This window comes from Mytilus trossulus, unplaced genomic scaffold (assembly GCF_036588685.1).
Source record: "Mytilus trossulus isolate FHL-02 unplaced genomic scaffold, PNRI_Mtr1.1.1.hap1 h1tg000070l__unscaffolded, whole genome shotgun sequence".
Lineage (NCBI taxonomy): Eukaryota > Metazoa > Mollusca > Bivalvia > Mytilida > Mytilidae > Mytilus > Mytilus trossulus.
Window position 1 is genome coordinate 3,040,115 of NW_026963294.1, and position 13,885 is coordinate 3,053,999.

Sequence of the window (13,885 nt, forward strand, 5' to 3'; positions counted from 1 at the left end):
TTAATAAAAAACGAAGAAAAGTTTGAAAACGTAAGAATTGAGCATCGATTAGCTATGAAGGAGACACGCCTCATGTATTACGAGTTATAATTGAGCATACAGAATTAATAAGTTCAATTAACTTGGGTTGCCAACAATAAAGCATTAGAAATTGTTTACTATAGCCTTGTGTTATAAATTTATAACAAAACAACTCTTGATCTGTCAAGGAAGTTCTCAAACGTAGACTTTGTTTTGTCAGTGTATTTTTTATTGAAAGGATACATGATTACCAAACATATATAATAACATATAACACCAACCACATTATTCCTCCGTGAAATTTTTTTTATACATCGTTGACGTCAGCATTCAATAATAATATAATCGAAAACAACATAATAACCGATTGATTAAGAAATGACAGAATCACGATAATATATATACAATACATGCAATAAATCATATCAGGAAAAATTCAATTATGCTAATAAAAACTTGAAATATTTAGAATATGTAGCAATTTAATTTGTATGTATGTTATGGTATAACACGCTCATGCATATAGTAAAAATCGTGCTCTTTCATGTTTTATTTTAAAAGTAAAAAAATGTATGTTTGAATGGTTTTACACTAGTAATTTTTTGGGGCCCTTTATAGCTTGTTGTTCGGTGTGAGCCAAGGCTCCGTGTTAAAGACCGTACCTGACCTATAATGGTTTATTTTTATAAATTGTGACTTGGATGGAGAGTTGTCTCATTTGCACTCATACCACATCTTCCTATATCTATGTTTGTACTATGATATATTTACATTATAGGTCAAAAAGATTTCTGGTTCACTTTATATCTCTTGGATGTTTGTTTGTGAGTATTTTTTAGTATATATTTTATCCTTGGATGCTAGATACTAGAATAATTTTGTAAGTGTCATTTGATTGTTCTTCTTTGACATATTTAGCATACTGCTTTTGTCTATATTCTGTAGAATATGGTAGGATATATATGAAAAATTTCGCTGATACAACAAACCAGTATAACAAGTTGATTAAAATACACGTCATCGCCGAAAGTCGTCTTTGCTTTGTGTCGATTTGTATCGATCTGGTGAGTAAAGAAAGCCCTTTTCAACTGATTTTTAAATCTTGCTCTTATGTTGTGCCGTTACATTACTGTCTGATGTTAGGGGCGGAATGGGCGCCTACAAACATGTTTAAACCCGCCACATGCTTTATGTGCCTGTCCCAAGTTGCCTGCAATTCATTGGTTGTCGTGTATTGCTCTACAACATACTTGTTTATTGTTTATAATAATTTAAATCGTTAGCTTTTGTCGTTTGAATTGTTTTCCATTTTACATTTCGATGTCTTCTATTGCTTATTTTGAGGTATCGATTTTGCTCATTGTTGAACACCGTACGGTGACACTTAGTCGTCTGGTGGATGGTGTCTCATTGGCAATTACAACCCATCTACTTATTCTTATATTGGCCTATTGTTTATAAGTTCAATATAACGTTACAAACACCGACTAATTTATAGACTAACAATTAAATGAACGAACAAAAGATTAAAGATAAAGAGCAAACGCAACTGCAGAGATTAATAATTTTGTACATCAACACACCATGTGGTTTGGCTATATTTATAAAGAACAACCAGCCTATATCCTGTTTTCTCAATTAGTAGATGAATAACATCAAAACGTGTAAGGTCTCAATAAAAATAAAACCAGCATATTCAGTTTTTCGACACCATAGATGCAGGTAAATGAATGTCATACACATATTCAGTAAGTCAGAGAAATCATTCTATTAGTAATGAATATGTCTGATTCCTTAATCCTACACAAAAAGATTGTTCAAGAATATACGCGTATGTACTGAACTGATTGCAAATTACTATACATGGTTGTGAATTACTGATTGTTTTATTTAACAGATATTCAACATTGTGGTGCTTTGTCTAGCCATCAACATACGATTTGACAAAGTTTTTGGAAACTCTGATATACAAGAATTATTTTCAAGAATAAACGTTACCGATCATACCTTTACAAGTGCTATCAACACGTTTTCAATTGTGACTGTCACTTTTTCCTCTCTATCAATAGCAGTTGTTATATTTTCATTCGTTGTTATGGTCTTACCGAAATGGAAATCAGTTCTAAGTTTTGTCGTAAGTACTATTTTTGTTCTAATTGTTTTAATTGTCATACAGCAATTTAATGTCTTGGTTTCTCTCTGTTTTCGTAACAGTGCATTTAGCATTTGATTGGCGTAACTTTATAGTAGGAAAGAAATATCTGAAAAGGCTGTATTTAAACTTATCTATGATGAGTTTATTTAAAAAGTTTTATATTGCTGATGAAATTTGTTAGAGCATCGAAAATTTAAGATAATATCTGTGATTTTCATATATATTGAATTTATATTGATGTCGTACGATAATGTTTCTTCTTCATATTGATGTTTTTTATTAACATGAAAGAAATTTAATTTAAATGGAGATGTAACTGCATTAATTTCATTTAAGACTAAATTATACTATGAATTTACCCGTCTTGCTGTGTTCCCTCTGTTCAAGTAAGTGAGTTTTGTCTCTCAAATCCTCAAGAAATAAGTCAATTATAGAATATTCCGCAGCTTAAACATATTATGTCACAAACACATTCTATCATAATCACTAGATTTGGCAACTTACGAGGAGATTGTATTGATGTGAGACAAAATAAAAACGGGCCGAAACATCATAATATGATATACCCGATGGTATCTCCAGCCCAGGAGTCAGTACTTTGGTACTTGCATAAAAATGCGGAATTAATGAATGTATATTCCTCATGCAAAGCTCTGATTCCTTGCCCGGCTTTTGTTATAATTTTGTTCTTTTTGGTTTTTATCAGCTTTTCAATTCCTAATACGTTTTGGATTTTCAAATTGTTTGGCCTCAAGCATCACTGAAGAGAATTTTTTTGTTTACTCTTGGTTTTCTTTTGATCTTTTTCTATTTGTGCCATGGAGTTGTCAGTTATTTGTCTACTTATGAGTTTGAATGTCCCATTGGTAGATTTCGCCTCCCTTTAAATTGTCAAAATGCGCATCTGGTGCAGTAAAATTGATACCGTTAATGTTATTACTACCACTGGGTCGATGCCTCTGCTGGTGGTATGTTAGTCCCCGAGAGCATAACCAGCCAAAAACGGTTACACGTTATTGTGTAATTAAAATTTGTTGTTTTAAAATTTTTGAAATTTCTTTAAATTAAGATAGAAAATAAAAGAGTATATCTCTCGTATGCATCATGTGCATAGCGCTGATTCCATGTCCGGTTTTGCCTATACTTTTTGTCCTTTTTGGTTTTATCATCTCTTCAATTCTTAATAAGTTTTGGATTTTTAAATCTTTAAGTCCTGAAAATCACTGAAGAGAAATTTCTTGTGGAAAAGAGGGGCGAAAGATACCAAAGGGACAGTCAAACTCATAAATTGAAAATAAACTGACAACGCCATGGCTAAAAAAGAAAAAGACAAACAGACGAATAATAGTACACAAGACACAAGACACAGCATAGAAAACTCAAGACTAAGCAACACGAACCCCACCAAAAATGGGGGTGATATCAGGTGCTCCGGAAGGGTAATCAGATCCTGCTCCACAGAAAATGCATCTGATGCAGAAACATTGGTATCGTTAATGTTATTGTTGTGACTAGATAAAGGCAACAGTAGTATATCGCTGTTCGAAATTCATAAATCGATTGAGGAAAAAACAAATCCGGGTTACAAACTAAAACTGAGGGGAAAACATCATATATAAGATAAGAACAACGACACAACACTAAAATGCAACACAAACAAGAAACAAACTATAATATAACAATGGTAATTTTCCTGACTTGGTACAGGACATTTTAAGAAAAAATGGTGGGTTGAACCTGGTTTAGTGGCTAGACAAACCTACCGCTTTTATGGCAACGTTAATTATAACTTTAAAATGACAACATTACATGACAACTTTACATGACAGGACTACAATACAAATAAATGGGAGAACATACAGGACAGAGAAACACACAAATAATAGCAAATAATAAAGTTATTATATTTACATTTATTTAATACTGGCATACTTTCTGTATTACTAGAGTGCTGGGGTATTGTGTATCGTGGCAGTTGCAAATCTTCTTCAAGAAGGATTATGGGTGATTTTTTTCAATAATGTAAGTTCCAGAAATACATAATTCATTTATTCATATTAATACTTTGTATATAGTAATACAGCTTTGTTAAAATATGTTTATTCGTTATACTTTATGGTGTGACCACACCTTTGCCTTTTCGTCTGACTAGCTTCGTTTTTTATAACGTTATTAAGAAAAATGATATCAAGATCTGTGTAAATAAAACAAATTTTCCTAAATCGATTCTAGTATCCATCGAATAAAAGGAAACTTATTAAGGGAAATATGAGAAAATATGAAGAGGAGATAAATGTCAAACAGATATAAACGTTAATTATTCTGTAGCTCCAATTGTTGTGTTTGATAGCATCGTGGAAAAAAGTTTCTGCAAAACGATCATAGAACTAAAAATTGGATAAATATAAAATATTTTTCTTTAGTTCTCCATTTGCACATATTGTGTAATTTTCCGAAGATGTCGTTTAAATTTTTCGAATCATATTGAAGTAAATGTTCCTAAAAATATAGGATGACATTCGGAGAACAACAGTTTTACAGACATTCGTAAGGTTTATTTTCTAGATAAAAAGCAAACTCACACTTTTCATATTTAATATTCTTTTATCGTGCAATTTGAATATCCTTCCTGAATCTTTAGTCTCTTTTTTAAGGATGAATTAATCTATACAAAAGTACATAAAACAAAATGTTGGTAACTATGTTTGAATGAAAAGTGACTCGTTATTTGTATTAGATTTTGAAGTAAAATTTGATATTCGGATGTTGGTCATTTCCCCCCATAAATAACTAATTAGAGCTTTAAAATAAAAATCTAATATAGTTATTGTACATGTTGTATCACCAACAGTTTTTAAAAATTTCCTAGTCGTTATACTTAATTTGCAAAACAATACACAATATGTATGCTAAAACTCAAAGAAGTATGATACTCTATGATATATTTCATGGATTTTTTTTTGCAAAAAGTGTTCTCGTTCCTTCAAATTTGTCACAACATGTGGGAGTGTTTCGACCGTAAAATTGTATAACATTTATTTTACAAATGACTAACTCAGAGTAATTGACAAATGATACCACTGTACATATTTTGTAAAATAATTGGAAATAAATCTACCTATTTACAGGAATTAACTTCATTTAAATTAGTAATCTTTGCCATTACATGTATAGTTCATTATTTAGATGAGTAATAATTTAAATATTTGCTCCTTGAACTGCCAAGGGCTAGGAAAAAAAGAAAAGCGAGACAGACTATATATTTGGTGTGAAAATCAAAAATGTGACATCTTGTTTATTCAAGAGTCCCATTTCACGGATAAAAACATAAATGTAATAAATAGTGAAACTCATCATATCCTAAACTACAGAAATCTCATTATAGGATATAAAATCTGTGATATCAATTATTATGATATAAATCTGTTAGTGACACTCATTACATTTTCTATCCACAAGTGCACTCACAGTTCAAATTATAAAACTACAAATTTTGATGTGTATGCCCTGTTCAAAAAAGATTTTTTTAACTACTTAAATATTCTCGACACTTTCAGGTGGTAAACACGGTAAAATTTTGAAAGAATTAAGCTTATACATATAATTATTATTCTCGCATATACGCTTTATGCTAATTTATTCAGCAATACATGTGTCTCTATATTATTTAATCTTAAAAAAAAAAAAAAAACTTCATTTAAATAATTGTCTAGTATGAAAAAAGTAGGATATGATTACAGTGGCCATATATGGCAACATGTTGAGTACTTTACTAATTTGCAAAGCGGCCATATTGCCGTATCATTTTGACATCCATTTCAATAGGAATATGCATGCCCCTTAAGTAAATATTCAAATATGCCAATTCGTAATTACATTAACGTTTTGTCCAGATATTGGTGAATTGTACATACTTTTGTCTTGTGTTCGTGTACAAATGAACCTTATCAACACTAAAAACTTTCGGGCTTTTCAATTTAACTTATTTATTCCTTTCCATTTTCTTAACCCTCAAATTCTATGCATTTTTCCTTTGCACTACATAGCATATTTGTAAATATCCACCTGAGGAAGTTTTCAGAGACACGTTAGTTTAAGATTAAAGACGGAAACAGACTTGATGATCAGCAATTTTCTATTTTTCAATCTACAGCTAAGGGAAGTAATTCAATTTAAAGAGCCAAAGTGACGTGATGCTTATCCAATGTATAACGTATCTAGGATTTTGCAATATTGACAACTCTTTTGTTTGAATACATTACGTTTGTTTGAGACCAAAATGTTTGGATAGCAAAATATACAAAATGTTTAGAGCATAGAGATCAAACGGGTCCATCCGGAGTTATACTGAGGTCTATAACAACTTCATATTTGTCTAAACTGTATATTCACCCTAACAGAATTGATCACAGACATTGTAAATCGGGATTATACCGTAACACTGGTTTCTTTAAAATGGTATAATTGGAGACTACTAGTCCTCCAGCAGGTACGATAGAGACAAAAGTTTAGAAAGCCAAAGCCAAAAAATATTAACCTTTAAGAGCATACCACGTAATAAGCATACACAAACCTGTAAACCTTACTTAAAATAATTTGATTACAATTAATGATTCAACATAATTTTCTGATGATAAAGATACGATAATTTTTATTCAAGACACAAATCGCTACACGTACTTTTAAGACTAACGAAGATGAACCGCGTTTATTTGCTGTTCTTCGTCTTAAAGTAATAGCTCAGAGCAAAAGCCAATGTTCCACTGCAAAATGCAAGTCGTCCCATTGCACTGGTTTGGGAGGATTTCTTTGTAAGATCAAGCTACATTGATCACTTGCAATCTATCAGATACGGGGTAATATTAAAAAAATATTGACCATAAAAGGCAAACAGATTGAGCGAATAGTAGCTGTTTCCTATTTGTCAGTAGTTTGCCTGTAACGTGATTTATGACATTTATTTTAAAAAATTTCCTTTCATTAATGTAGAAATGATTAAAATGCTATAGTTCCAACTACTTTAGGCAAATTTGACCTTTGTTGGAAATTCATTTTAGGTCACTTTTGATGATATGGCTACTTATTGATTTTTGATATTAAAGATTGTTCCTGATGAAGGTGAATCCAGAAAAGCGCATCGGACGCAAATAGTTTATAAAGGGAAATTTGTATTGACGGTTTAGTATTTCCTGTTGAATTGAAATATTCAGATGTTACAAATAAGGCAACAGTAGTATACCGCTGTTCAATAGTCATAATTCGATAAAGCGAAAACAAATCCGAGTAACAAACTAAAACCGAGGGAAACACATCAACTATAGGAGGAAAACAATAGAAAAACAGGTACACTGAACTGGAACAAAAGCAAACATCAATGTAAATTGAAACGGACTGTTTGATAACAAGTGCCATATTCCTGACTTTGTACAGGACTTTTTAAGAAAAAATGGTTGGTTGACCTGGTTTTATGGCTAGCCAAACCTTCCGCTTATATAACAATGTTAAAAATACCGCTAATAAAATGACAACACTACCTGACAGGAATACAGTACAAGCAAACGCAAGAACAATCATCACAAATATAATAGTAATAATATAATAGTACATGACAACATGTAAACCAAAGAATAACACCGGACACTTCCCTTGACACCACACCATGACACCACAAACGAAATAAAAACTGCACATCACATGAATGGACCAACGTCACAAAAAGTGACGTCTTTTTGTGACGTTTATATTACCACAGGTGAATTTCTAAAAATAAAATAAATTTGCTTTATTTATAGACATGTACAAGAATAAAAATAGATAGTTAAAGGACATGTAGTTTCTGCTCAAACTATCTTTATGACATGCTAGTATTTAAAAAAATAGGTATAAAACCCAGACTAATACAGTAGGATAATGTCTGGCAATATAAATATCATATTTAGATATGATTGCGATAAGAATTTTAAGAAGAGCTCGACATATTACCTCGAAAGTTGTAAATAATTGAAGAACGTGTGCTAAGATTTCTTTGCTTTATAGTTTTGTTGGGTTGGTTCCCCGCTTACCTGCTTACTCTTACTTTTGATACACATATCCTTATGAACGTACACTACATTGATTTAACTTATAGGTATCTGCAGAGCTAGAAGATGAACTTATGAAACAGTTTAATAGTACTAATGGTGGTTATGATTACTCTGACAAATCAGCAACACGTGATTTGTCATTATCATTTTCGTGGAACACACTATTTGTACAGGTATGATGACATGAAAAGAGTTAAAAAATTATTACTACACTACGGATACATACATGTATTAATATAGTACCTTTAAAACTTGTCCAAGACAAGTTTCAAGTGTTGTGAATAAATCACAATTGACAGATGGACAAACAATATCAGAAGGAAAATAGTCAGCTAATTATAATAGATAAAGTATATGCATGATATGAAAATCTTAGAAAAACTGCTGATATAATGTTAAATTGAATACAAGATATCGCAATTTTTCAAAAGTCTGTCGTTTGTCTCTTATGATTTTGTTTAAGTGATCAGTGGGATCATATGCATACATATACCACTGACAACTTTTAAAAGTAGATATCAATTTGAGGAACCTCTCAGTAAAACATCTGTTAACTTTTCATGTAGGCAGAATGTTGTGGAGTAGGACCTTGGATAGAATCGTCATTTAAATCTACTTACTGGTATACATATGGTGACAGATCAGCAGGTCAACGAATTCCAGTACAATGTTGTATATCTCAGACTGATGTCTTCCCTTACTCTACGAGAACAGATAGCAACTGCACAACTTCTATGCTAGATGGCTACTATCGCTCACAGGTTAATTAATTAAATCTCCAACTTTAGGGTATGATTTATCAACATGATATATCTTTTCCAAGGTTCTTATTAATCTAATCAAAATGTCATTATATAAAAAATAGCATTTGATATTTTCATAAATGTAATGTTTTACGAAATACGAAATGATCAAATAGCTCCATGAACAAATGATGAAAGACATCATAAATAATAATGAATTATTCTTCATTAAACGGATTATAAACGGATTAATAGATGTTTTAATTGCAAAACTAACTAATTTGTGCTCAACGGTCTATTTAAATGGTTTTTGGACACACTGTTTTACAAATTGAGATGAAAAATACCAATCCTGGTACTTAATTTAGTTCGGCAATCAGCTTGTAAAAATTGCCCCGTTTGTACAAATTCCATCGCAGAAAAAATATTGCTTTATTGTTATAAAACATGTGATTTATACAAAACATTGATATATACAACAAAGATAGGACTCCATTGTGCGTCCAAGAAATTAAGTTTGCCAACTATGTCTTTTAGTCATGTGATGTTGCAGTTAAAGAAAGATTAGAAATATACAGCACAATCTTCATTGTATTCATGGCTATGATCATTTTTGTAGTGGTGAGTATGAATATGTGTAAAAGAGTGTTTTTTAAGTATACTTCCAGTTTCCTTTTATTCTTACATAATAAGTTGTAAAAAGGTTCTGCACGTGTTTCCGTGATTTTATGCTGCACTTCTGCATAATTTCACATATGATAATGCATAAAAAAGACATCATAGAGATAATCAAACACAAAAGTTATAGAAAAACTGGCAAAACCAAGGCAAAAATCGAAAAACGACGAAAAGACAAAACAACAGTCTATGATACAAAGCATAGAACACCAAACACTGAGCGATATGAACCCTATCAAAAAGCGGGGAGTTATCTCAGGTGGTCAACAAGTGGTAACTATCGTGTTGCTAGTGCAAGTACACATTGAATGATGTCACATTCTAGGAAAAGAGGACGGGATTCTGGTTTCGACAATTTAAACATATCCATCGTCATATGCATGATATGTGGGGCAGATATTCCTTAACGGGCAACCAACTTTTGATGGCGTCTCAAACATTTTCGAATGGATAACTTCAACTTTACCACTTGTAACCCTAAGTTTGATGGCACTAATTCCACTATCGTATAGTTAAACAGGTTTTACCCGCCTCATTCGTTTTCAATGAAGAAGTATCAAGTCAGGACTGCGTTTTACAGAAGGTAGTTCTTTTTGCAATCATTGGTACTTTGTATAGTTTGCTGCTGACTTGTGGTAAATCGAGGAAACTTTTGTGAACGGAGGCCATGACTTAAAACTGATTGCTCCCTGATGTCAATGTAAGAGGGTTTGAAACAATATACAATATATAAGGACACTAATTGCATTGATATGCCCAAGTTGAGTCGATTTGCCTATCTATTTATAATGCATGTAATGGTCATACATGCTTGCTGAGTCAATATAAAAATTCGAAGTTGTAGTTTGATTGCCAATGAAACAACTGTCTACCATTGACCAAATGACGCAGACGTTAAGAACTATATCAATTGAATGTTAAAAAAAAACCCAAAAAAACCCAACAAAACAACTATAGGCTACCGTATGGCGATCACTAATGAGCAAAAGCCCATATCGCAAAGTACCACGAAATGCCCCGAATTGACAAATGCAACATTAATCAGACCAAATTAAAACGGCCTGATTTATGTACAAAATAATGAAACAAAAACAAATATGATATACAGCAACAAACGACAATCACTAAATTGCATGCTCCTGACTAGGACAAGTCACACACAAAATGTGGCGGGGTTTAGTATGATTGCTCGCGCCATCCCTCCCCTAACATGGGACACTTGTGTAACAGTACAACACAATAACAAACTATTAAAATCAGTTGGTAAGGGCTGAACTCATCAGATTGAGTCAATATGCATGTAACTTGTAACACAATGTATTAAACATATTCCGTCAGATGAGGGCAAAGAAACAATTTTTTTATATAGTTCTTAAACATCTTATTCCAATACAGTTTTGAAATTTATTCTAATATAACAGTAGAACATGCTATCGACAATCAATTACTTAGTTATTGAACAATAACAATCAAAACCAAGGAGTAAACAAAGACTCACAAAACCAAAGGACATTTACCTCAACAGTTATAAAAAATAATTAAGAAACAACACGAACTCTACTAAATACCGGGAGTGAAATCAGGTGCTCCGGAAGGGTAAGCATTTCCTGAATGAAGGAAAACAATATTGATATTTGAGGAAGATCCACAAAAAAAGTAAATCTATTTTTATTCTTTCTAACCAAATTCCCAATACAACTGGTGCGCTTTAGGTATTCTCATAGTTTACTAAGAACATAAATATGTTTAGCTGTACCCACTTTTACAGGTCTATAATACTTTATGTGCGGTCAGGAGTTTTATCCAAGTCGCAGCACTAAACCGAAAAAACACATACATAACTATCGGTACCTTTTTAATTTAAATCAATAGTCAATTTATCAGTAAATCTCTTTGATCGAGGTGTTGTCTCTTTGACATATTCCCCATTTCCATTCTCAATTTAGTAAAAGTTGAATGACAAGTTATTATTGACAATAAAAGATTTCGGAACAAAAAGGGAAGCTAAGATCCACGAGCCCCGAAGGTGGGGTGATTTTAAGAGTTCTTTTGCGAGGAGGTCTTTTAATATCTATATTAACTTATCATCAAACTTTTACTGATTTAGAAATCGTAAAAAGTCATTAAAAGTACAGAAAAGGCATCTTCCCCCTAGAAGTGACGAGTCTAAATCGGATTCAACTTACTTGATATAACAATAACAGTTACTTAATTGATTTAAAGACAGTTACATGATATTAAACATTTCCAGTTCTAAATATAAACCGTGGGATTGTTTTATAAAACTAAGGGGTAAACTTATATTTTCAAACTTAAAGTGTTCGAAATAATATTTTTTTATTTCATAAATGAGTCAATCAACGATATACCGACCTCATTTACAACTTACTAATTAATGTTCTGCACATTTACAACTAACTAATTAATGTTCTGCACAAAACTGTTTGTTATATATATATTTGGCGTTTTTTTTATCTGTCTGTAATCAGGAAATATTTTTTTTAAGACCTAATTATAAGCAGACAGTTAGTAAATCTCTTCCAACAATTCATGTATTAAACATCGTGTAATACATTCAGATTCTTACGTTGATAGCAGTGAATAGGTCCGAAAAATTCAAATTGAAAAGACAAATGATTAATGAAAAGGTTAAATTTACGTTTAACAGCTGGACGCGATTAACTCCTGCACTTCTCCCATACAACAGTAAACCCTTGCTAAAGTGAGGCATCCGTTCGGCTGTGTGTCTGTGATGGATGTATGAATACGTAGCAACGTTCGGTCTTTATACGTAAGTTAAATCCTGTGTCTCTGAATGATTGATTGCCACCTAAATGTCCAGTTGCAAATATTTTTATGTATATTTTGGACGAGTGGGTCAACCTCTAAAAAACCTTAAACAAACTTTCCAACGAATTCAAACATGACAGTCTATAAGACGTGTACTTTTGTGTTTATCAATTTGCAGGTTTCGAACATCTTTGAATTTCCACTATGATATTGTCTGATTTTTAGTTGGAGATGATCAATCAAAGGCATTTTTATTCCACGAATTTTTGACTTATTGTATTTTGAATGCCGTGTGTGGACCCCTTGATTATACAAGGCGTACCCAATTAGTCATGCCCGATTAATTCAATGAGAATAAACTGCATTTTCAGGACCTACACCTTATTATTAAGATAGGGGTACAATAAGTAAACACAAGAGATTTTTATGAAATGAAATCGTTCAGGTGTCTCAGATAATTATTTAAAAAGAAAGTCGATTTTGTGGTGGCGTCTACCATGTTTACCACAATATTCTAATTTCAAGCCACTCTCTAATTCAGATATGTTGTGTTGTAACAACTTTATTGAATGCAATACGATTCAAGAAAGACACAAACATGATGCATGTGAGTGTTAAAGCGGGTGGAGAGGAAGCTGAAATCAGAAAAGACAATAAAACACAAAAAGTAGGGGATAACGCTAAGAAAAAAAGAAATCAAAGAAGAGAAGAGGATAACCGAACAAACAAATCATCTAAAAACGAACTGCAATTGTCAGTTAGAACTGCTAATTTACACAGAAAAGCAAATACAATTGTTCAGGAAAACATCGAAGACATTATTGAATTACAATCGATAAAATCTATGGAATTTGAAGATAAGGTTAATTACAAACCAGATAAACCTACCGACTAAATAAAACAAGAAGTTGACGAATTGGCTTGAAATGATATAACAACTAAATCAAAGATATTACTGAAGTGATGACATCTAACAATATTGGAAAAAAGAAACGAACAAGTTAGATATCCTGGTTCATATGTGTATTTGACACGTTAGAACATATATATACATATATATATAAGAAAAAAAAAGAAAAAAATATTGACACCTTGTGTTTGTGGCATAACATTTTGGCCACAAGTTTATCGTTTTCTGTTTAGTATTAAATTTATATTAAGATCCATTTTGTTACATCTCGTGATAAATTTTATTTGGCAATGGCCAATGTCAGTCAGCAGGGTTTAAGAACATCAGTTGTACGACCTGTTAGTCAAATGCGTTTTGTTTAAATATACTTTTTCACTTTTTTGGTCTTTTGGAAAAATGTTGTTTGTGCTGTATTTAGAACCTTCTACAACTCAATTTGTTTTACATGCACACGTATACAAATTGCGGTTTTTATCCAACGCAACCATAGGTTTGAACGTAGTTT

The 13,885-nt window shown here is 31.9% G+C and overlaps 1 protein-coding gene across 1 annotated transcript; it reads left to right on the plus strand.

Annotated features, from left to right (window-relative positions):
• Positions 1-1,924: 1,924 nt before the first annotated feature.
• On the plus strand, positions 1,925-13,626 carry LOC134699464 (uncharacterized). Its single transcript, XM_063561055.1, has 6 exons — positions 1,925-2,155; positions 4,124-4,198; positions 8,304-8,432; positions 8,826-9,020; positions 9,540-9,623; positions 13,012-13,626. The coding sequence occupies exons 1-6, from the start codon at positions 2,117-2,119 to the stop codon at positions 13,363-13,365; spliced, it is 876 nt and encodes a 291-aa protein (XP_063417125.1). The 5' UTR covers positions 1,925-2,116; the 3' UTR covers positions 13,366-13,626.
• Positions 13,627-13,885: the final 259 nt, after the last annotated feature.